Source organism: Triturus cristatus, chromosome 8 (genome assembly GCF_964204655.1).
Source record: "Triturus cristatus chromosome 8, aTriCri1.1, whole genome shotgun sequence".
Classification (NCBI taxonomy): Eukaryota; Metazoa; Chordata; class Amphibia; order Caudata; family Salamandridae; genus Triturus; species Triturus cristatus.
This window is the reverse complement of record NC_140591.1, coordinates 44,050,245-44,075,827: the sequence shown is the minus strand read 5'-3', so window position 1 is coordinate 44,075,827 and position 25,583 is coordinate 44,050,245. Positions and strand designations below refer to the sequence as shown.

General features: G+C 46.1%; 1 protein-coding gene across 6 annotated transcripts in view; it reads left to right on the top strand.

Annotated features, from left to right (window-relative positions):
• The first annotated feature begins 5,184 nt into the window (after positions 1-5,184).
• LOC146799971 (uncharacterized) overlaps positions 5,185-25,583 on the top strand; it is a 104,098-nt gene continuing 83,699 nt past the window's right edge. For 3 of the 6 annotated variants that reach the window (XR_014967608.1, XM_085620907.1, XM_085620909.1), the window contains exons 1-4: positions 5,185-5,374; positions 11,595-11,633; positions 12,494-12,557; positions 20,933-20,986. Coding sequence is in view for 3 of the 6 variants with exons in the window: in XM_085620909.1 (XP_085477035.1) it covers positions 5,208-5,374; positions 11,595-11,633; positions 12,494-12,557; positions 20,933-20,986 (324 nt within the window). In the remaining 3 variants the exon portion in view is untranslated. Of the gene's footprint in view, positions 5,375-11,594; positions 11,634-12,493; positions 12,558-20,932; positions 20,987-24,370; positions 24,677-25,583 lie in introns of those variants that run through there. The other 3 variants (XR_014967609.1, XM_085620910.1, XM_085620908.1) reach the window with 2 other exon arrangements.

Here is a 25,583-nt window from a genome sequence, read left to right as displayed (position 1 = left end):
AGAGCTCAGGCGTGGTTCCCGGTTCTCCTGGAGATGTGTTGTGCAGTGCCTCTCCTTCTTCCCCAGAAATGGAACCTGTTGCTGGATCCTCTCGGCAATCCGCATCCCCTGATTCTTTCAGGCAATCTCCTTCTGCTAGCGTGGCGAATTTCGGGGATCGCTGGTCGCTCCCAGGCCTTTCACATGACGCTTCCAAATTTATCAGTGACGCCTGGTCTCCCAATACTCATAAACGATACCGAGGGTCATGGAAGCGATGGTGTGACTGGTGTGTTCAAAGGAGGCTGATCCCTCTTCAGCGGATATCTCTTTGATCATTAATTTTCTTGCGTCTCTTGCTTCCTCCGGTTTGGCTTACCGCACTGTCAACAACTTTCGTTCTGCCATTTCGGCAGCTCACATTCCAATTGAGGGTAAACCTGCGGGTGAGCATCCTCTGATTGCCAAATTGCTTAAGGGTATTCGCCTGGCGATACCTCCTAGTCCTAAGTACGTGTCTTTATGGGATGTTTCCATTGTTTTGAAGTTTTTGGAAGCCTGGCCTTCCAATTCTTTACTTTCCCGTAAGCAACTGTCAGCCAAGCTGACCATGTTGCTATGCCTTGTTTCTTGCAAACGGGTGTCTGATGTTCGTGCTTTGGACTTGGCAGGTCGCAGTTTTACACCTGAGGGTGTCACATTTCGCCTTTCCAAACGTACCAAGACTCATACTTCCGAGATTACCTATCCTTCTTTTCCCAATCATCCCAACCTTTGTGTTGTTCAATGTGTCAAAGATTATGAGGTATGTACTGCCCCTTTCGTTCAGATATGCATGGTCAACTGTTGATTGCTTTGCAGAAGCCTTTTCGCCCTGTTACCCGAGCTACTTTAGCTCGCTGGGTCAGATGGCTCATGTCTGAAGCTGGCATTGATGTTTCCATTTTTGGTGCTCATTCGGCACGTGAGGCTATGGCTTCTAAGGCATTTTCCATGGGTGTTACTTTATTTGACATCATGAAGACCGCAGATTGGTCTTCTGATTCAGTGTTTAAAACTTTCTATTACAAACCAATTGATGATATTGCTTCTGTGGTGGTGGATCAGCTTTGAACAAGCATAATCGGAGCCTCCTGTCCTGACATAGAATTCAAAATTTGCGAACATACATGACAAGAATTTTCAATTCTATTAAGGACAAGGAGGCGAGGATTATCCCACCCGTGATTATTGTTTTGCACGTTATGCATTTATATTGTTGTTTTATGCATATGACTATTGTTTAATGCAATAAACTATTTTCTCTACCCACCCCCCCCCCTATTTATGACTTCATTCTATATACTGGGTGTGTATTACGGCTGTATGTCTCTTTTCAGGTTCTGATCCGAAGTAACGGTGTTGCGGTTCCTTCTGGTTTATCCGGTTTTCGAAGCCCTTCTGTTTCCAATTATCTACTGCTTCCGAGTCCTGTGTTCTTCGAAGTGGAATTCTGCTGTTGCTGAGGGTTTTCTACCACTGATGTTCAACGTTTTCTTGGACTTCCTGTGTTAACTTGAACTGTTTCCTCACCAAAGAAAGAGGATATGATACTTTCCACATGACCTTTTATATTATGGTCTCTATGGTTGGTCACGTGATACCCTGGTGTTCATGGGTACTGTGGTTTTTAGGTCTCGCTGGCGTTTGCAGCGCGAAGCGCTGCCGCCAACGAGACTATTGTTGCCGTGTTTACTCCCAAGGGAGACAGACCTGGGCACGAGCCGATTCTGGTCTGGGCACGAGCCGATTCTGGTCTGTGAACGCGCTTCACAGTGGAACAGCTTGTGCGCGTTAATTCCAGTTGAGTGCTCGTCTCCGGAAGACGTGCTGCGCCAATTCTGGTCTGGGCACGAGCCGATTCTGGTCTGTGAACGCACTTCACAGTGGAACAGCTTGTGCGCGTTAATTCCAGTTGAGTGCTCGTCTCCGGAGGCGTGCTGCGCATTAATTATAGTTGAGTGCTCCAGCAGCCTGGGGCGCCTGTCGGCATGCAGTGCTAATGATTACTGTGGGGTCTCATGCTGTGATAATTCTCACTTTCTGTGTTGTGATCGGGAGCAGGCGTATTACTCGCGCCACCGCCACGCCTTCATTAGTCATAAAAGCTGCATGGCAAGCAATAATTAGGGCGGCATGTTTTAGGAAATTTTTAGCAATTACTTTGTTTACTTAGTGCTATTAGTGATATCTTTCGTGCATCCAATGCTCTATTTAAACGTGCAGCACTGAACATTTTCAAAGAAGGAGAATCAGCGACATTCATTGGAGACACGACCTATTTGAAGACGCGTGTTTTACTGGGGTAAGTTCTGTGAACTGTTAGTATAACTGGCAGGGTTGGCTAAATTATGCGAGAAAAGGAAAAATATGCAGGAGATGATGGTATGAGGCAAGTGTGGCAAATGTATAATTATGCGTACACCATATAAAAGCAAGTTGCAAAATGTCCGGTGTTGGGCGGGTGAGTTCACTGTGCTGTTGCGTCGCCTGTAGGTGTGGTTATGAGTGCATGTGACTAGTTGGCGACATGTCCTTGTACTGTTACTTGCCTTTGCACTTGTTTTTTTTGTGCATATATATATAGCACGAACTCGACCCGAAGTTTATTGGAGCGCTTTACACGAGCACCGTATTTACATTACACATTCAGGCACGGGGAGATTAAGTGATTTGCCCAGAATCACAGGATGTTGATACGACCTCGGGGCTCAAACTCTGGTTTCCAGCACCAAAGTCGGCAGTTTAGCCGACGGACCACATCCTCGCCCTTGCCCTGCTGATTTTCAGGGACGGCTGCTCTGTCTTCACAAGGGTCGGGCGAACTATGACTCCGCTGCCTGACCTGGAACAGATCTGTTAAGTGTTTATATTTATTTTTTAGTTTTTTTTATTTAGCGCAAACTCAATCCGTAGGTATTGGAGCAGTTTACATGTATACCACATCCATTATAGAAGGACACATTCATGTTTGGTAGGTACGTGGATGTTAAGTTATTCATAACCGGCGGAGCCAAGGCTGGTCTCTCTATCTCTGTGACTCCGGTTGCTGCTCGCGCCTAGTGTATAGCTGGTTTTCCTAGTTATCTGGCGAATACAAAAGCGGGCTTTGCTGTGTTTCTGTTTAAAGGCTACACATAAGGGGCTCAACTGATCGAATTGTAACCAGCTGTCCAAAACAATACCGGCAGAAGGGCTCAGTGAGACGTACACTTGTAAGGGGCAGAGGTTACACTCCCGGCAACTCTGCCTCAGCCTTCATTCTTCCGAGGTGGATCAATTGAATACCATTGATTGGTTAGTAGTTATATCTGTTAACCGAGCGTAGAAATGGAGCAAATTTAATACGGAGGGCTATTTGAAAAGTATAATTTTTTTCAAATGTGCCAGATGAATTTGTCTTTATGTTCTTGGGACTTATAAGAATCTTGTAGTGTGTACATCAGGCGGGTCATGTGTCTGTGGAAAACTAGCACCTTTTTGTGATATTGTAGTTGCATGATAGTTTCACATTATAATAGTGGGGGCTCGGATGTCAAACCTCCTTTCCGGGTGTTGGTCCTTGCCAGCAGTCATCACCTACTGCCAAATACCTGCTTTTTAAAATGTATATCACCTGTCCACCTCCTTCCCCTTCCGGTACCCCCCTCACTAGTGCCCTCTCTCCCTTTCGTTTTCACCCTTCCAGCCTCTCTTCCCCCGTTCTCTCTCGGTCTGACATTTCTCTCCATGCCCCCATTTCTCTCTCCCTGTGCCCCCTTTCTCTCTCTCCCTGTACCCCCCTTACTCTCCATCCCATTTTCCCGTGACCCATAGCTTTGGCTGCAGATGAGTTGGCACAACTCCTGTGAGAGAAGTGTCTCTAGATTAGGTGGCACGTGCCCCTGCTGGGACCATGGTCAGGCGTTTGTCTGTTACACAGAAAACCACGTCTCCGTTAAACTGCGGTTTGAGAGTATTTTTGGTTATTGTGTTTATTTACTGTACCAAATGAATCACGGTGGAACCGGGAATCTTATGCCAGAGCATCCCAGGAATCCAAAAAGTAAAACTGAAAAAACACATTTTGGAGAAAAATTATGTGATGTTGCAGAAATCGCTTCATCTCTTAGTGGTGTTTAATGTAGGTTCATTTACAAACCCCAGCCATCATATAAGGTCTCTGGAATGCCTTAGACCTGGCAGTCTTTTGATGCCCATGAGCAACAGTAAAGAGCATGTTCACCGCTGAAGAGAGTGACCACTTCACCATTCATCCCTTTGTGCCTGCAAACAGAGCTGAATACGTCACCTTTCACCACTTTGCATCTGCAAACAGAGCTGACCACTTCACCAGCTGAACAACATTTGCACAAGCGTCGCTGACACCCCGTACTACCGATTTTTTTATTGCATATGATGCCCCAATCACTTCAAGAATATTTGTTGTGATCGGTAGTCCCTGTCCCTTGCTATACATTCCATCGTAAATTTTTAGATCCTGTTTTTTGTATTTTTATTCATCCATTCACACTCCTTTACGTTAAAATAGCCATAGCTTTACTGTACAGTGGCTAGAATAGCTTATAATATGGTATAGTGTGTAATTTTTAAATAATCACTCCACTGCAAACAAAAACTTTGATAAAAAGCACTGCCATTTACAATGCCAATAGCTCCAACTGCAACAAATGCGAGACCGATTGCATTGCAAATGCTTGTTTCTCTACTTACTGTTTTCTAATTGGCTGCTGAGCATTTCTAATAAAGAAATGAGAAAGCATAATCCTCGCCTGCTTGTCCTTGATAGAATCGAAAATTCTTGTCACGTATGTTCGCAAATTTTGAACTCTCCACTCCCCCACTTCAAGCTGTGGCCCCTCCCCGCCTGCGTCCACTGTGTAGCTTCTCCCCGTCCCACCTCTCCTCCTCTCCCACACCTCTCCTCCTCTCCCCACCTCTCCTCCTCTCCCCTCCAGTGCAGTCTCACCCCTCCCACCTCTCCTGTGCAGCCTCTCCCCTTCCCACCTCTCCTGTGCAGCCTCTCCTCTTCCCACCTCTCCTGTGCAGCCTTTCCCCTTCCCACCTCTCTTGTGCAGCCTCTCCCATAGAGGAAGAGTGTTACTTCCTTAGTCCGTTGTCTCTTTTAATTACTCTCAGACTAGCAGGCACGATTTCCACTTCCGGGTCAGCGACAGCACCAGCAGTGAATGCAGTCACTTCCGGCCTCCTCCTCCAGCAGCTGTAGGGGTGGAAGGATCCTCTGTCTGTGCGGTGACCTTCACCCTCTGACCCCAGACATCACCCCCGGCCTCAGATTGTCATCTTCACCGTCCCAGGCCGAGGGAGAGAGGGCTCTGAGCAGGTGTCTGCGCGGGTAGGAGTCTTCGTGTTGACCTCTCCCCTCCCCGCTTCTGGACAACCTTAACTCTTTTTTTAAAAATATTTATATAGCGCGAACTCGACCCGTTTTACATAAGCACCGTATTTACATTACACATTCAGGCACGGGGAGAGTACATGATTTGCCCAGAATCACAGGATGTGGACGCGACCCCGGGGCTCGAACCCTGGTTTCCAGCACCAAAGTCTGCAGTCTAGCCTACGGACCACATCCCCTCCCCAACTCTCCACTCCCCACTTCAAGCTATGGCCTCTCCCCGCCTGCGGCCCACTTCACCCCTCCTCTCCTGTGCAGCCTCTCCCCTTCCCACCTCTGCTGTGCAGCCTCTCCTCCCCTTCCCACCACTCCTGTGCAGCATCTCCCCCTTCACCCCACTCATGTGCAGCCTCTTTCACCTCTCCTGTGCCGCCTCTCCTCTTCACCCCTCTCCTGTGCAGCCTCTCCCACCTCTCCTGTGCAACCTCTCCTCTGCCCCCCCCCCCCCCACCACGTCTCTCCCCACCTCTCCCTGTGCCCCCCTCCTGTCCTCCTCCTTGGTCCTAATCTCGGCCCAGAGAGCCCCCCTCTCTCAACTTGGACTCAATGAGGAGGTGCTTGGGAGAAGAGAGTGAGCCCACCAGCCCTCCTCAGGGTGGAGGGAAGGGGCTGCTGTAGTCCGAAGAGCTGATTTGGGCCCCCGTCCTGCTTCAGTTGCTGCGTATCTTCCATCCTGACCCTCCGGGCCCTGCCAAGTACCACGCATCAGGGGTTCATAGCTGCCAAGTTTTCAGTTTGCTTATATGTGACATTTTAACATCTTAGGTGTGACATTTTAGGAGTTAGGCTAACACATTTTAGTGCTGGTGTCCACATCACTGCACTAAAATGCATATGTCACACGTTTTCAGAGCTCTTACACCATGTGGGGATCAAGTAAGCGCTATGGTGTCATAAAAACAGCTTGTGCGCCCTGCCTACTGTGTGCTGCATCAGACTGCCTTCTAGGCAATTCACAATTTAATAACCTGTTTGCTGGGCCTGGGTGAACTCACTCAGATGTTGCTATGGCAGCCCTGGCAAGTACCGTGCAACAGGGGTTAGACCAACGCATTTAAGTGTCGTATCCACATCGCTACTATAAAATGCTTTGGTCACGCATTTTAATACTAGGACGTGACAATAAAGAGCTGCGCAGTGAGCATGTGCGCTGCATGTGCCTGCTGTTTCAAAATGATACTGTGGCTGCTATTATCTCAATCAGGCGCAGGAGCAACAACACTGTACTTTACTTTTGTGCCTTGGCTGGTACCGGGCACCTTAGCCGAGCCCTGCTCTCACTCCAGCCTCGCCTCAGGGCCAGGTCGTGGTAAATAACTAATACAAGCCTGACCAGTGCCCTCAAACATTCGATCGGGGGCAGCACCTTGCCTGTTGTTTTCAGGCAAGGCGCCTTCCCTTCTTTGGCCAAAGTGTCTTGTTGGCCCCTGGCTGCACCCAGTACAAAGAGAAGGATGGTAGGTGGCAGTTTTGTTCTTTCCTTGCTGCCCCCAACCATCAGAGGAGGATGTGGAAACCTCAGCTAACTTTAAAGCCCTTTAAAGCCCCTCTGAAGCTGCGCTGTCCAGCTTGCGCCTGCTCTCTCTGTCCTTACTTGGTTTGCTGTGTGGTGTTAACTTTCAGTCTAGTCCACTGTACACAGGGACACCAGATTGCTTCATCTCTTTGTGGTAAGAAGCAGAGAAGCTCTGCGAAGGCGTGCTAGTGGCTCCCACTTCTGAACTCTGCACCATGGCGCTCCCAGAGCCCTGAGAAGCAGCCAGTAATGTTTTAAAGCATTGGTAAAGTGGGCAAATGTCACGGGGATCTCAGAGAAGATGAACCACCTCTTTGTGGACAGTCTTTTGCTGCTCCTGCATCATCACAACGTGCTGGGAGGAAAGAAATAAAGACCTTCCCTGTCCTCATAATAGCGAAATGTTGCAAATGAATAAAATATCCAGCCCATGAACATTGCTGAAAGATCTTCAGCTTTACCTGTCCCAGAATGACATTTTGCGCAAGAAGCAAAGAGAGATTCAGGCCGCTCTGTGAACAGGACAAGAGCATATAATGCTGGATCTGCAGAAAGTCAAAGCAAGAATTTTAAAAAAGTCACTCACTGAGCCCCAATTATGAAGCTACTGAGGAGGTCAAGGTATGTGCGTGGAAGTTGAAATATTATAAGCCTGGTTCTGCCTTCAGCATCCTAGAGAGAATCAAACACTTGAGATTTTCAAGCTAACAATTAATTAGCTGTACCCTTTTCGACACACTTGACAATTCATCAGTTAAAATGCAGGCTATTTGTTGAAAGTGCAAACCAGCCCATTTTACCTTGCTACAGTCTTTGGGGGGGTAGCTCACCAGCACCCACAAAGCACCTCTCAGGTGGGAAGCTAAGGCCAGTCCCTCACTCAAAGGGTCTGTGCATATTAAAGAAGACAGCACTGCTACTCGCAAGGCCCTAAGAATGACAGGGCCTTTTGATAACACTCAAACACATACTTTGTCAGCCTGTAGGGGTGTTCCACATGACTATCTGTATCCATTCTCCATCCAATCAAGTCACAAGGAGATTGGCCATGTTGTAGACCCTGCTCTTAGTCGAACCATGTGTGTTAATAATGGACCATGAAAAAAGAGTGGCAACTGTAGAATGATCAGTAACCAGTGCTGACCCACGGAAGTGAGACTGCAGGAGCCAGAGTGGAAGTGTGTTAGTTGGGTGCATTATCAGCACAAGAATAGAGGTGAGCAGAATATGAACCCAGAGCAGAGAAATTTAAGAGCCACTTGCTGCATTAATTTATGTGTAACTGTTTGACATTGTGTCCCTCCCTAATAAACAATATTGCTTCCTGGAAACTGTGCCTGGTGTAAGGACCTCTAAATGTATATGCTAGACTCCATCATAAGGGTTTTATTTCTGGCACGATTGTGCCCTTGCATGGCATAATGGTACCAATGGAACACTAATGGTCATCCTTGACTATTGTGAGCATTTGTGGTCTAGTCATGGCATACTGGAAGCCATCATTGACATAGCTGGGCTACTTTTTGCCACCCATGACATGACGGGTGCCAGCCCTCACATTATAATGTCCATGACTGATATAAGGTGGGCATTCTGGCCATTATAGTGTCCAGCCATGGCATAATTGAGGCTCTCGTCCAATGTTGAGCGTTATGTACATTTTCGGAAAATGATATACTGACGAAAACAAAAAGTTGCGATCCCAAAACAAATTTAAAGTTGGATGATAATTCAACTTGAGTTGGTGAGACTTAATGCTGCGTGTGTCCTTTCTGCCAGAGGGCACATGATGATTTGAATGTTACTTCGTTAGTTCCATGACACCATTTAATATTGCTAACATTTTCCTGGTATTTCTGCTGGTAACCTCGCCTGGGATGCTTGGGGGTCACTACTGATAATCCTCCTAAGGGTGGTAGTAGTGGAACGTTTACTCATGTTGTCAATATTTTATAGTACCAAAATTTGCAAGTAGCTCAGGAGCACGTTCCTTGAGCAGAAGTAACTCTCACTCCAGAAAAGGTTGGAGACTGCTGCTTCAGAGCATATGGGGATTCTATGGCTGACCTGTTTTCCTTAATTAATATTTTAGAATGAGACGCAAAAAAATCCCCGGGTTTAACTTATTTCACACAGAGAATGAATGGTATTTCTGTCTTAATTGCCTTGATTGATGTTTGGCAATTTCCGGCTCCATGCAGGTAAAAGCCAAGCTGCAGTCCCCCATGAAATATGCTGCTCAGATACCCTCACTGAAGCTAGCCTTGACTATCTAGTGAAAATTGAAACTGCAGCAGTCATTAGGCATAAATGGGCTTGAGTGCTGACTGCTTGAGCAATGCAGTCTACGTGTTACAACCAGACAGAAACAAGGACAAAATATTCTATAATTATTTTGTTGGTCTAATGCAAAATACCACACAACTAAATGAAAGATGATAAATCATACGTTAAAGAAATTAATGGAAAATTCATTCTTTAAAGTTACCGTTTATAAAACATCAATTGGTTAATGCAATCACTGCAGAGATATTGTGTTTAACCAGAGTTGAGTCCAGATAGGTCCAGTGGGGTATAGCGACTTCTGTATTATAGTGCTACATGGTCGTAGCCTGTGACTGAAAGCACGATAAGTATGTTTGTTTTAAAATTGTATTAAAGTGTAAGCTACCACAATGCGTCCATACATTTAGTGTTATAAAGCAAGCATTAAGCTTCTCTTGCCAGGGGTTTGCAGCAGTTTCAATATAGTTTTAGAGCTTTTTTATTCTTCCAAAGGGTGTAGTTTCTGATATGTATCTGTTTCCATGAACTTCATTACTTGGTTTAACTCAGGAGAAAATGTCACTCTAAGTGTCACACATTGGCAGTTGAGTGTCACTCAAAAGTGCCCTGAAACCATGGAAATGTCACACATAAGCAATCTGAATACTTGGCAGCTTTGCTATGGTGTCCTGGGAAAGTGCACTTTGAGTCTCACTTCTGTGGTACATTGTTTATGCTGCCACGCTGCACAGCAAACACATGTTGGACACGAGCATGACCTCTATGGGAGACACACTGTGACGTGTGGTACTGGATCAATTCGGATGCACGCTGCTTGGAGGAGACTTAAAGCAAGCGCTGGATCCAACCTCTCATGGATCCCGGCAAATTTTGTTGTTTATTGGCTCCCTGAAACTAGTGATGTAGATGCCTAAACGCTGAGCTGCTATTATACATATGAACCCCCTCACTCACTCCTGTGCCTCTTGACCCTGGATCCTTGACCCTGGATCCAGGGGGTGCATTACACATGTGCAGCACAGGTAAGGTCATCCGCAGTGCTGAACTCAAGAGAGAAGATGTGCTCATGCCTGCAGGTGGATACCTACCAGTTTTGGCTTGGTCTCTGTTGGATGTGAGCACAGGATGTGCCCACACATGAGATGGTACCACTCTTGGGGCGGGTACAATCTTTCATTATCCACAGCATGGGTGCTCATAAACAGTTTTACAGGAGTGGCAGCTTCTGCATTTGGGTGTTGGGACTCCATCCTTCTGATTTTGAGGTCTGGATTTCTTCCATCCGTTATTACACTTTTAATACGTAACCTCCCTCAGAGCATTATCGAGCAGCCAGACAATTATGGGATGACCATTGTGGGTCTATGGGATTCTCGCTAATAGGGCTCATCGTTAGTGGTTTATGATCTGTTCTTACTCTAAAAGGCAAACTCCAAACATAAAATCTGAAATGATTTATTCCCCAACAAAAAGCTAAGGCTTCCCTTTCAATGACAGAATATATTGTTTCTGCCGCTTGTAACCTTCTAGATGCAAAACCCACCATGTACTCTTCTCCATCCTTAACTTGGGATAACACCGCCAATTCCCACGTTACTAGCATCTGTGGTTACAAATGTCATCCTCGTCATCAATGTAAAGATGACATTCACAAATTTTCCTTTAACACTCTTCTTTACTAGTAGAATCTGTTCACATCCCCAGCTGTCCAGTCGGTACATCCACCGCCTGTCTCTGTCTCACAGATTCCCTTCCTCTGATGTTATCCCTTCATAACATTCTATCTTCCCAACATTCTTTCTTCAACACTACAGTGTGCTATGGATTGAACTTCCTCAAGTATATATGGGTAGTGTATTGATGGACATGAGGACACAGTTATATTGTTTGCCATTGCAACTTGGATTTGATGCGAAAATGGGTGAGAAATTAGTCACTTTCGCTTCGGGTGCCAGTGTTTGAATGGGTACAAACTGTGTGAGTGACGTATAGTTTGTGTGGCATTTGGTGTGGTGTTCTACCTGTATGCAGAGTCTGTATGCAGAGTCTGCTCAAGCCACGCCAGAGCAAGTGTGCAGCTTCGTCTGTGCACCAGTGTAGGGAAAAGTGAGAGACAAGATGCGCTCATGCCTGCAGGTGGATACCTACCAGTTTTGGCTTGTTCTCTCTTGGATGTGAGTATAGGAAGGGCCCACACATGAGATGGTACCACTCTTGGGGCGGGTACAATCTTTCGTTATCTACATCATGGGTGCTCATAAACAGTTTTACAGGAGTGGCAGCTTTTGCGTTTGGGTGCTGGGACTGCGCCCTTCTGATTTTGAGGTCTGAATTGTTTTCCATTTGTTCTTACAGGTTATACACCCATCCATCAGAGCATCTTCAGGCAGCCAGGTAATTATGGGACGACCATTGTGCTTGTATGGAATTCTTTCTGATAGTTCTTATCTTTTTGCTTTACTGATTGTCGAGAGAGCGGTGCTGCAGGAGTGACCCAATCATGCCGATGAAATTCAGTGATTTCCTTGGCATGGTGCAGTCAGACCCTGTGTAACTTGGGCAGTGAGCAGCATCTGTTTTGCTGCAGTCCCTGTTCAATATTTAACAGATGACAGACGGCCCGCTTTGACTTGTTGTGGCGCAACATTCATGGATATCGGAAACCTCCACTAAATGCTTCAGACGTCTTAAGAAAACACATCAGTGAGCATTTTGGACACTAAATGATGCCAGTAGCACTTCCAGTGACTGGATTGATATAATGCAGGTGTTCTGAAGTAGTGTAATGCAACATCGCCACCTTCTGGAAAGCTGCAACTGGTTTAATGTTATAATGAAATTAGTGCAACTCATTGTGAAACTGTTGTGGCATAAGCTAAAATGTACTGTTTCCATTGTATTACAGGCCTCGTTTGAGAACACGCACTAAGCAGACCTTTGCAGGGCATGTAGTGCTTGCTTAATTCTTATCCTGGATGGATATAGACTCCTTTTTAGGTCTCGGCTAGCGAAGGCTGCGCTTGCGCAGTCTCGCTGGCGAGATTTTATGCTTTCCCGTAGTGGGGCTTGAATCCGCCCCTCTTCTCCATTGGCTGGCCTCTTAAATGCTGGTCAGCCATTGGAGAAGAGCTTTGTCTGTCAATTCAAGCCCCGTTTTTTTCGGATTCGGGGGTGTGTCTTTTCGCTTCTTTCTCTTTTTTTAAGCCCTGTCCCTTTTACACTGGTGGGCGTGTTTTTTTTGTTTTGTTTTACAGGGACGTTCTCGTGTTTATTCGTGTCTCTTGCTGGGATGTACAGAGCGATTTCCGAACATCTAAGGTAAGCTATCTTTGTTTATTAACATTACTTGTTTTTTGCTGTGACGGGCGAGACCGCGATGGCAGAACTACGCATTAACTAAAATCCACGGTCATTAGAAGACCATCATAGATTAGCTTTTTTGTGTTTTCTGTGGTTTGCAGAATGGAAAAACTGTATGATTCTATGTGCATTTCATTGCTAGAAGCTCCTTCAGGGCATCCACCCGTGGCTTCTGTCTGAGAGAGTCTAGAATCTCAATCTTTGCAGGCCACGCTTTCCTTCCCCTCCCTCGTCCTGCGCCCCCCCCTTCGCTTTGTAGTAAACAAAGCTTTGTGTAGCTTCCTTCTGCTTTGGAGTTCCTCTCTTGGGGGGGGAGGGGTGTTGAACTGGTTTCATGTGGCCTGTCAGCAGCCGGTTTTGCCAGACAACGCCATTCCGTGTGCTGTGCGAGTGCGCGCCCGGTGTTCGCATAGCATCCCAGGCTGACCTGCAGGCCGTCGCGTACTCAACGGAGGTTTACAGGAGGTCAAGGAAAGAGTAACAGCCCAGAGGACAATGACGACATACGCTGCAGTGAGTAACGCTGGGACTCTTACTTGCATACCTTCTCGTGGGTGGAGTTGAGGGACTTCAGACAGCAGCTGCGCATTATCAGGGCACGTTATATTTACTTGCACATTGCTTTCCATTTTTAACGTGCTCGGGTGTCAGCTGTAACTAGTCCCATAGTTTGCGTGACGATTTAGCCAAAACACATGAGCGCATTTGAAATCCTGCATAAAGATTAACAATGTGTTTTAACAAGCATTGGCCATGCCAATAGGTCTTAAATTTGTGCGAGTTAAAGTTATTGGCGTTGTAATAACAATGCCTTTTTTTGGGGACCGTGACTTTAGACCAGGACCTGGAGAAATCTAGAGAACGACAGAAAAGGGGAAAAGACAGAAGAAGAGAAGGCTGTGAAAACAGTAACGAATGGAAACAAGCATTGGCATAGCCAATAGGTCTCGCTTTTGGTACCTTGTAAGTAATTAGTTATGCAGCACAATAGCCTTGGTACAACAACATCAAGTGTTGCATGGCTAAACACTTATAAGGTCCTAAAGGCGAGACCTATTGGCTATGCCAATGCTTGTTGGATACATGGTCTCACAATGGAATTTTCGTTGCAGAATTCTCCCCACCCCAGCTAAACCTTCTTTTAGGAGTTGGGGGTTGCATGTTTTGTTTGCTTACTCACTGGATTTCACCTTGGTTTTTTCTGTCCCCCGCCATTTTCAGATTTCTCCCACTACCCCTGGTCTGCATTGTGATTCAGGGCTACAGTGACATGTGGGTGTAAAGTTGCTTTTTAGGTCGAGCATTCGAGACCTCTTGTATATACTTTAGTATATATTTATTATATTCTTATATGTGTATTTACTTTGTAGGCTCTGGAGATCAGCCCTAGAATTTGTCTTCTTCCACTTAGAGATTTTTTTCTGTTCAACTGCCTTTATTTAACTGTCTTGATAGAAAACGACCAGCAGAGGTCAGTAAAATACCAGAATTGCTTTCTGCTGAGAGACTTTTTTTTCTTCTTTTTCTGGCAAGTCTTTCTATTTAACTTTCTGGATAGAAAAAGACCAGCAGAGGTCAGTAACATACCAGAATCACTTTGGCATTCTCTAGTTTCCAGTCCATATAAATTGTCTTCCACGAGCACCCGTAGACAATAATATTTCTTTCAAATCTTGTATTTTCAGTGATATGACCACCGAAGGCCCTGATTTTATATTAAAAACAGAGCTTTGGACTTATACCATTTCCCACTGAAAGGCAATATTTCTCTCCATGTGTATATCTGGCGTGTCACACGGGTTGGTGTTACTTTCCCTCCACGTTAAAGAACAGTAGATGTTTCAGCACCCAGGCTAATGTGCTGTATAGTTAAATACATATAACGTCCCAAAGGCGAGACCGATTGCATTGCAAATGCTTTTTCCGTTCTACCTTTGCTCGTGTCTGTCTCCTGTATGTATAGGAGGTCACATGCTTTTCTGCCTGCAGAGAGAAAGAAAATAATACGCAAGACCCTTATAGCTGACCACTTGCTTTTCACTCCAACCAAGATTCTAGGTTTGCCTGGTTGGTTCACACTTCAGAGATTAAATAAAATGGTAAGTGGAACCAAAATGTAACAAGCAATGACAATCCGAGACCACAGGGGGGCCAACAAAAACAGCAGGAGGCTGCTGGTGCAAGCAACAACAGACCAGCAACAACGACAAAGAAGCAACAACGGTTGTGAGCTAGGATTTTAAAAAATACCTGAATCCGAGCCCGAGCAGTGGAAGGACACCAATAAAGCAATTATTCCGTTGTTTGTCCCTGGTCCATCGAAGGGAGAAACACATGAGGAGGAAAGTGAAACTGACAAGCTCTGACCCATGAGAGGCAAGAAAAGAAACAAACCAAAGACCTCTCAAGGAAATCTTGGGTGAAACCTAAAAATGACATAAGGGAGCGGCGTGAGACGTGATGCAGATGCACACTGATGGATGTAGGGCGCAAACACCCCTTCATCAAAAAGGTCAAACACTAATACTTGCCTCCAGTCCAACGCCTAGAGTGCTCTTTCCATAACAGCCCCAGGGGTCTGAGATAGGTACAGAGACAGACAAAGCCAGATGCACCGACAGAGAGAAACAAAGGCGCCCCTAAACACATTAACACTTACGGAAAAACACACTGTCTGCTCACAGAACAGAGGATATTTGGACAAAAGAGGGTGTGGAATGTGGGTTATGTTATGTTCTAATTAGGGCTCCCGGTTTTATGGTATTTATATTTTTGTCATTTCCGTCTGTATTTATCCATATTTATTTTTTGCTAATTTTACCTGTATTTATCCATATTTATTTTATGTTTTTTGAAAAAATTAAGCTAAAATGTGTATATTTCCGTATTTATTTAACCAGTTAATGTACACTCGTGCCTGAACGCCTGACAGGTTTCAATGATATATATATATATATACACACACTCAGATGTTAAATGCACTTATGGGGAAACATGCACATTTTAGTATAATGGTTGTACAAATCTAAGGCTCTTTACTAAAATTCCTTTCTTTTTAGGTCTCGGCTAGCGAAGGCTGCGCTTGCGCAGTCTCGCTCGCGAGATTTAATGACTTTGAGAAGAGGGGCTTGCACCCGCCCCTCTTCTCTCCTGTTCTCCATTGGCTGGCCTCTTAAATGCTGGCCAGCCACTGGAGAAGAGGTCAGTCACTCCGATTATGCCCCGTCCTTTTCGGATCGGGGGCGTGTTTTTTGCGAGAAGTCTCAGGGAGGAGACAACAGCAAAACACGCCCCCGAATCCGAAAAGGACGCTCCCTTTCTCCGAGGCATTTCTGCTGTGCCTCGGAGAAAGGCGGTGGTGTCTTTCGGTGCCCTCCATTAAATTCGATCATTTATGTAGCAAAGAAAATAAAAGTAATTGTCGCTTGCAGATTTTAACTCTCAATGTCTTCAGTCTCTCACATCAACATTTGTGCACGCTCTCTCGGCTCGCGGGTCATCGTTACACAATTCAAGCTGTTTTACCGAGCGCCAGGCACGTTTTACGAAAACCACCCCCTCCCTCACGAACATTTATTTTATAGAACTCTGGTTTCTCTGCCACAATGAACCGTGCTTGGACTATGGTCTCCGCTCTGGCAAACAGTACTTCGACCTCCTTAACTTCCTTTTATGTTGTGGTGCTACAACTCGGCGTCTTGCCTCATTTCCGGTTCTAGTTTTGCGTCGAAATGAATTTTGATGGCAAAATGTGGCATGGAACATTCACCACTCCAACTCGACAGATTTGGAGTCTGGGCCACTGGCATTTTGCGATGCTGCGGTGGTGTCTTCCGGTGCCCAGGGCTTGTTTTACACTATCCCGCTTTGTGCTCCTGCGGAGATCCCACATAGGCAAATAACCAAAGATTACGGCTGTGTCAAGCCGTCCTATGTCGACAATCACAGCCATGGCTCGTCTGCCATTTTGCGACGAACCGCGTACTTCCACCACAGCCTCCGAGTGCAATGGCCAATCCGTCCGGGTTATTACATGACTCGGGACCAGCACGTCCCCGCACTGTCCCCTAGTGCACTTCAGTGCGGATCCGACAAGCTCCGCAGTCCGGGTCCGGAATCGGCAGGCCCAGCCGATAGCTTTACATTCGGCCGTTCGAGGCTGTAGAGTCAGCGTTGAATGCCTGCACCTCGAGGTGACTCGGGTAATTTGCTCTCCAGGTCCCGCAGCAACTTCGGTCCTCTGGGGTTGCTGCTGGTACTTCGCTTGTTGTTTCAGGCCGCAAGCACTCGCAAGTTCGTATCCTTTCAAAGTTCCCTTTTCAAACAATCATTATCAACGCCAAGTCTGGCCCTGGCACGGTAGTGCGATTTTTGTTTAGTATTAATAAAATGTGACACTTCAGACAGCAGTTTCAGCAGAGAGGACAAAGAAGGAATGGGCATGGAATCCAAATACAGAAACTGAAACTTCTCTATCAAGGGGAAACATCACTGCCAAAGTTCAGAGCTTGTGAAAAAGCGACCTGCGAAATCACTTGCTAGTTAATGTTCGGGGGGGGGGGGGGGTGGATAAGCGAAAATTTCGGGGGGGGGGGGCGCTGAATCTTTAAACAGTAGGCAGAGTGGCGCTGATTTCGGGGGTGGGGGGGGCTGAATCTAGGCAGAGTGGAGCTGCGGGGGTTCTTAGAAGGGGTGAAGCAACAGCGAGGCCTCATTAACATGCAAATGGTCTTTTTAAAGACCTGTGAACTGCTCAGGCGCGGCTTTGTGTCTGCCCGGGAAGCGGTCTCATGCCGGGCTGCCACACACGACGGGGGGGGCCTGAAGCCCTTTGAGTTCAATTGGTGTTGCGCGCCTGATCACAGGTAAATGCGGGAGAGAACGGGGTTGTTGAGCAGGGCCGGGCTGGCTTGCCCGGGCATCGGGCGTTTCCTGTAGCAAAAGTGCTTCACAGTTAACCTCCCCCATGACCCTCCAGCTGGTCCGACATAATTCCCAGGCCTACTTTGGGGTTCCAGTTCGGCCCTGTTGTTGAGTATCCTACCCAGGGCTTTAAGTGGGATACAAACAAATGGGTGGGGGGCGGTGTTGCGCGGGGTCTATACGACTTGTATTTTGCTGTCTCTTTTGTCATTGCATCCAGGCATAATGATACAACAAGTAACATGATACCTACAACAAGTTAGGACTATTGGCTTTGTCAATCCTTGTTAGTTGCATAAGATAAATTAGCAGTAACTGTGGCTTGTATATAATATTGAAAAAGCATCCACTTGAAGCCCTAGTGACACCACGACAATGTTACTGCTCATGAGTTTCAAAAAGAGACTACAATATAATCATGCAGTGGCTGAACTCGACAGATTAAGAAATATATCCCAAATTATATATAACAGTCGGTAGACGCATGCCTCTACAGTGTTCTCTTATATTTTGAAACCAGAATTGGTCAAGTTCGTATCCTTTCAAAGTTCCCTTTTCAAACAATCATTATCAACGCCAAGTCTGGCCCTGGCACGGTAGTGCGATTTTTGTTTAGTATTAATAAAATTTGACACTTCAGACAGCAGTTTCAGCAGAGAGGACAAAGATGGAATGGGCATGGAATCCACATACTAATCATGCATATTAGTCTGGGCCACTGGCATTTTGCGATGCTGCAGCGTTTTCCTCATAATTATGGATTTGCCAAACTTCCCAAATAATGCTCGCATAATAAATCTCGCTTTTGAGAGTGATTAAGCTATTGACATTGTAAATAACAATGCCGTTTCTTTAAATGTTTTAAAAACAAACAAAAATAATGTCACGAGCAATGCCAATAGCTCTAACTTTAACAATGCCGAGACCGTTGCATTGTAAATGCTTGTTGTAATTCCCTTATCTGTCAATCCACACAGCTTATGGCCTGGCAATCCTGATTAACAGCATTCAGAATCACTGAAAAATATCCCAATATCCATTTTTATCCACATTTAAAAATAAATACAGACAGGAAAATGAATGGTTTTCTGTCTGTATTTATCTGTAAAAATCAGTAAAAACGGAATACAGGGAGCCTTAGTTATAATAATTTGTATAGTGCACTAATCACCTGAGATGGTATGCAGGCGATTGAGGAGGTGTGCAGGTTTGTGATCCCCAAGGTACTTCTACAAAGAGCCAGGTTTTCTGCTTCTTGCAGAACTCAAGAAGTGAAGAGGAGGCTCTGATGTGTCGAGGCAGGTTGTTCCAAGTTTTGCATACGATGTAGCAGAATCAGCGACCTCAAGTTTTGCTTTTGCAGGATCGGCAAATATGTGCAAGTGGAGCGAGGGAGGGAGAGCATAGGTGTCTAGGTGGTTGCTGAAAGTGTATGCAGCTGTTCAGGTATTCTGGTCCTGTGTTGTGTAGGGCTTTGTTTGTGTGCGTGAGAAGTTTAAATTCGCTATGGTTGTGAATGGGGAGCCAGGGAAGTTTTCTGTGGTGTGTTGTGATGTGTGTGCGGCATGGGAGGTCAAATATGAGTCTTGCAGCAGTGTTTTGGATGGTCTGGAGTCTTTGTAGGAGTTGTTTGGAGACTGGCATAGAGAATGTTGATGTAGTCCAGCCTGCTGGTGATGAATACTTGTGTGATGGTCTGTCTAGTGTTTAGAAGCAACCATTTGAAGATTTTTTTCGCAGCAAGCGTTGGACATGGAAGCAGGAGATGCAAACTTCATTGAGTAGAGCCGTTGTGTTGAGCTTGCCATCTAAGGTGATCCCTAAGTTACTTGCATGGTCTGTGGGTGTGAGAGTGTGTCCTATCTCCGACAACCACCTGGTGGAGTTCATTGGGGAGGTCTTGTTGCTGAAGACCAGTGCTTCCGTCTTGTCAGAGTGTGTTTGCATCCAGTCTGCTACCATGGTCATGCAGTTGGAGAAGTTGGTTCTGCCGGTGGTTGTTTTGTCATTCTTGGAGTGGATGAGCGGGGAGTGATCGGAATAGGAGATGACGTTGAGGATGTTGGCGAGTGGTGTAATGTCCTATGTTGAAAAGGGTGGGGCTGAGGGATCGATCCCTGTGGGACTCTGCATATTAATTTCTCAGTCTCTGTTATGTATGTTTGTAGTTTAGTAGCACAGGCCAACTACAAGGCTCTCTGAGTAATTAAATGTTTTTTTGTTTTCGATTTATCGTATAGGCTCAAATTCTAATTTCCTTAGGCTGAAGCCCTTCAGACTCCTTCTTAGCGCAGGAGACTGACTGGGGCTCCACCTCCAGTGTCCTCAAATTAAAGGGAGAGAATGTGGCCTAACAGCTAGGGCGGTCGACCTCGGAGCTGGGGAACAGGGTTCGAGTCTCGGCAGGGACGCTCAACATTCTGTAATTCTGGGCAAATCACTTAATCTTCCTACCTAACAAAAATAAATGTGTCCCCCTGTAATATAACTGGTGCTCATGTAAAGCGCTCTGATCTCTTCGGGTCTAGTTCGCTCTATATAAAACTCCCCAAAAAAAGAAAAATGTAAGTGTCATTTTTAACACAGGTAAAATAAAAAAATCTCAAATTATTGGATACCCGATTCCTCTCAACTTCTCATCTTTTACTGTACTTCCCAACTATATATTTTCCAGCTATGTTCTGCTTTTTATGGAACACTTGTATTTCTTTCTCTTACTTTCTCTTGTCTGTTTTATCCTTTCTTGTGTTTTGTTTCTTATTCCTTCCCACTTTCTTTTCCTCGCCCCTCCATCACAAGAGCAAGGCCCATAGTTTGGCCATCAAGACTTGCTTGGCAAAAAAAAGAACCCCAGGTGATTTTAGGATTATATGCATGATTGTCATCTTTTCATCCCGGTTGTCCTCCAAGGGCTCCACGCCAGCGTCCATGTCTGTACTCCTCCCCACCTGTTCCTTCGCGAACTACCCCTGTCACGCATCTGGTTAGCCACGGTCCTCCAATGAACCATTGCGGGACCACCGCGTTACCAGGTGGAGTGCAGGTTTCCATCTCTGTCATTTGTCTGTATTTTGAGTTATGCTTCTTGGCTATGTGTCCGTCCTTCCTCCAACATCAGCTCCTTGGTTTTGATTCCTCCTGGCTGCCATCCGTGCTGTAGCTGCTCATCATGTTCCCTATGCTGAAGGGTATCCTCCTCCATGATTCAATTCTTCATTGGTGGTCTCCTGCATCCCACGTCTTGGAGTAAAAGATTGTCAGCATTAAAAAAATCTTTTATAGTCATTTGTTGGTTTTCCCTCTCCAAGTCTTTCCTCTATATTGCTCTTCCTGTCTTCTAATTTTTCCTTCTTTCCCAGTTTGCCAGTCTTTCTTCTATTTCAAAATTTTCCTCTCTTCTTCCTTTGCAGATCTTCGTCCACTCTCAGTATCCTGAGGGCGCCGTTGGTACTCCTCCACCGTAGGTAAGTACTCCCATCGACAGCTGGTATGGCAATAGCTTATTTTTTACTAATATCCAAAACTGCTAAATCATACATTGTTCTGGTATCTCTCTGTAACCAAAAATGCAACACTGTATTTCACTTTCCACCCTACTAGCAAGATGTAAGTAAAACCACATGTTGAAACCTAACACACATTCAACCCACAAGCTGGAGGCTGGTTTTGCACTTGTTTTACTCTCGACACGCAAAAACACATGAAACCAATATATCGGCATTTTCATGAACACCGAGACTGATGACTGTATATTTCACACCCTGAGCGCACTACAAACTCTGGCATGGTGGAGTTCCAACCAGGGCAAAAGGTATGGGTATCAGAGCCTGGGGCACCTAGGACCCTCCAGGACAAGCAGGATGTGCCTTCCAGGGTAGGAAGCTTCAAAGGCTCTGCTGCCTTTGTTATGCAACCTCGGGCCTCTCCAGATAGTGGAGATGGCCATTCCCCCCCCCCCCTGTCCTGCTCCCATTTTTGGCAGCTAGACAGGTGGGAAAATTAGTAAGATAAGGAGGTTTGCCCACTTCAAGCCAGCACCACCCCTCAGGTGGACTAGCTGATGTGGACCCAACTTTTCAATTTCCTCCATGTTATTTTCGGCGGGATTAGCATTTTAGGGTCGGGGTTATGCCTACTTCCCACAGGAAGTGGTCGTATAAAGGGTGTAGACACCCTAAAGGTAGGTACCCATTGGCTACTACCTGTCACTCCCCTTATCGCCCCTAAATTGAGTATTTAGGTGGCACCGCTGAACCCAAAAACTTGGATTCGACGGATCAAGAGAGGGCTGAATAAGAGTCAGTGCCTGGTCAAAACAGCAGAAGTGCTGTGGAGTTTTCGCACGAAACCCGGCCTGCATCCTGTCAACAGTAGAGGAGCTACTTCCCTGCAGCTACCAACAAGCAGAGTCCGGTCCACTGCCTTGCAGCTCCCCAATCGACACCGTAGATGCCCAGGGAGATGCACTTGTGCTCTGCAAGGTCAGATTTGTCTCCCCACCGAGTGTGAAGACACCAGTATCTACCGGAGCTCTGCAGCACAAATGCCCGGCATCCAACAGCAGCAGCGACCAAGCAGCTGTCGAGGGATGTCTCTATGACTAAGACCCACTTCATAAGTGGTCAAGCTGTTTTGATTTTTGCCCCTGCCAGCTGTTTGTCCCTGTCCCTTGCGCATCCAGCTCCGCAGACCTAACAACAATGCACCTGCTCCGCCCAGTCCGGGTACCGACGAACCGGTTGTGCTCCCTTGCTCCAAGACCTCTTGCAATCTAAGTCCCTATTTGGGAGCCTTCGGGCTTGTTCTCAAGTTCCCCTATGCAGCCTGTTTTTAGGTGTCTCCACCCCCTTCTCTTTAGCACGCCCAGCTACCAACTTCACAAGCACCCGGCTCTCGGTCGACTCTGGGCAGGTCGCAAAGAACTGCTGGTAGTACTTTGGACCCTGGCCCCCTACTACTCTGAATCCAGAAGGTGAACCCCTAAAGTCAACTGTACCTACCTTTATTGCATTTATGAGTTTTCCTCCTATAGGATTGCATTGTGCGTAAAGGTTTGAATCATTTGCCTACTTGTAAGAATAAATATAGAAGAAAGTACTTACCTTTGAACAAATTTCAAAACATATATACTATAATTTTTCTAATTTGGTCTCTGATTTATTCTTTGAGTGTGTCTCTCATTTGTTGCCTCTGTGAGAACAACAAATGCTTAACACTACCCTCTGATAAGCCTTACTGCTCGCCCACACTACCACAAAAGAGAGCGTTTGTGTTATGTACTTTAGCCTCTGTAACCCAACTGGGGAGCCACTGGACTCTGCACAGTGTACTTTGTTTTAGTACACTATATAGAGCGCCATTTTCCTACAGTGAATGATTCCTTTAAATCTAAGGGGGGATCAGGCATCTATTGTGCAGCAAACCAAGCTCAATGTGTTGCTGAAAGACCATTTCATATTTTCTTCAGACACTGAAGCGTCCCAGGGGCGGCTCTAGAAGATTTCAAATTAGGGTTCTCTGGTTGTATGTTTGGGTTAAGTATTTCCTCCTCGGGTTCCCTTTTATAATAATATTCTGTTCTAGCAAGTCCAGCACTTAGCAAGATGCGGTTTCTTTTCTGCGGGTGGACATGGTTATCCTCGGGTTTGAGGGAAGCTGAATTTGAGCTATGGCTGGAATGTTCAGTCCTGAGATTCCCTTCTTTGAGAGATTTGCTTCTACTGGGGGGGCACTTTCTGGGCATAAGTGCCATGGGGTGGAGTGCCATTGCACCCTGGCTAATGTAGAGATACAAGGGAAGTAATGCAGGCAATTCTATGTCAGTCCACGGAGGCTCTGATTATGCTTCTCTATCTTTACTGATATCAACAGCAGCCAATAAACAAACTTTAAACTGGCATGACCCCAGAAGGTAAACCCCTTCCTGTCTGTGCACCAATCATTATACAGTCCACTACATAAGTACATATGACGACGCCATAACTCCCTCTTTCTTCTGCTGCAGCAGATAAGTGCCTTTCCCTTTATTTTTTATCGTTGTGGTAAAGATTGTTGGGGGAGGTAGAATAAGCGTTTTGTGAAATGGGGATTTTAATAATGCTTCAGTGACTCGTTCCTTCATTTGTTCGCGCGTAGTTGCGGCGCGTGTTAGAGTTCACCGATGGTGCGCGTGGTAGCGTTAGGGGGCGGTGGAGCAGGAGGAGGCAGACGCGAGACCCTCGTGCGCAGAGAGCAGTCTCGTCGTTGCCCCAGACGCTGCGTTTGACCGCGAAGAGCCGTTTTCTCACATTACGAGTGAGCGGCTCTTCGCGTGTAGAGCTCGGCAAGACTGCACACATCTCTGGCCTCATTTGAACGCTGACCGGAGCGTTTTCCGGATTAGAGCTTGCCTCTAGGGGAGTTTATAAAGGGGTTTCTCCTTCCACCTTGATAGTAGCGTTTCAGGACTCATTAGGGTTTGTTTCTTCAGAGGAGCTATGGCCTCCAAGTCATTTGGGGCAGGTTCCCGGTTGCAAGATATCATGACCGTGGCGGACTGGTCTGCTGATTCCACATTTAAGACGTTTTATCATCAACCTATTGTGGATGTGGCTTTGGTGGAACAACTTTAAACTAGCATAATCAGAGCCTCCGTGGACTGACATAGAATGAAAAACTATCTAGCAATCGCGACAAAGAATTTTCAATTCTATTAAGGACACGGAGGCGAGGATTATCCCACCCAGGCTACAATGTCAGTGACAATATTATATATCTTATAAGGCATTTTACCCGCCCTAGAGTTCTTTTATGGTTATTGTATTTCCATTATTTTGGAATGGAAATTACGATGTCAGTTTCCATTTCAGGTGACCAGAACAAGCAAACCTGAGTCCCTGGAGTTACGGCATCTGCAGGATGGAGTTCGGTGGAGGTTGAAGACAGTTTCGGTTGTGACAAGGGTCTACATCACGTTGAGTTTCCAGTTTTGGTCGGACTGTTGGAGATGATCGCAAAGAAAAAGGAAGTTATGGCGTCGTCCTATGTACTTATGTAGTGGACTGTATAATGATTGGTGCACAGACAGGAAGGGGTTTACCTTCTGTCTGGGGTCATGCCAGTTTAAAGTTTGTTTATTGGCTGCTGTTGATATCAGTAAAGATAGAGAAGCATAATCCTCGCCTCCGTGTCCTTAATAGAATTGAAAATTCTTTGTCACGATTGCTAGACAATTTTTCATTCCCCCTTCGGGTGGTAGCACAGGGTGTGTGGCAATGGGAGGGGCCTATGGGATCACTGCAGGAGGAGTTCACACTTGGATATGTGCAGTTGTTTAATGGCTCATGGAATTAGAAATGGAAATGTAGCAAACATAGTAAATCCAGAAAGATCCGTGCTGAAGTGGATAGGCGAGGAACGGGTAGCAATGCTTAATGATGCAAAATGCACTTTGGCACTTTAGAACCAGAATGCTGCAATGAAGAAGGCAATGAGGAGGTGCAATAGTGAGGCAAAGTGCTGTGCACTGTTTATAGAAACATACCTGTTTTTGTTATACATCGCACTTGAATACTTGGCACTCTACATATAAGGCTTGTTTTTTTTAATTTTAAGCACAGTGCACTTTCATACGTGTGGCAGGGGTGGGGAAATCGTATCGCCCGACGCCCGAAGCAAGTAGATTTTTATAATGGGCAAGAAGATTTATTGTCTATTTTGCCCGACGGACAAGTAGACATTAAATCACTAAAGATATTTGAGCTGTGGGCACTCCGGGGCTCACAGCCAATTAGAAATGCAGTCAGAAAGCTTGGAGGCCATTGACTGGCTGTAAGCACATGACTGGACTCTATCTAGCCAGTGATTGGCGGGGGAGTCTTGCGCTAAACGTCAGTGTTCTGGCGCGGATTCCGTCACTGGTGCAGCCCACCTGCTCTAGGAACCCAGCTGCCGAACGTGCAAGGGCAGGCCCTGAGACAGGTCACAGCGCTGTGGGCCGAGTGGTCTCTCTGCCGTGGATTGCTGCGTGGCTCGATTGCCCTGTCCCGTGGGATCCGTCCAAGGCAGGTCACTGATCTTTGG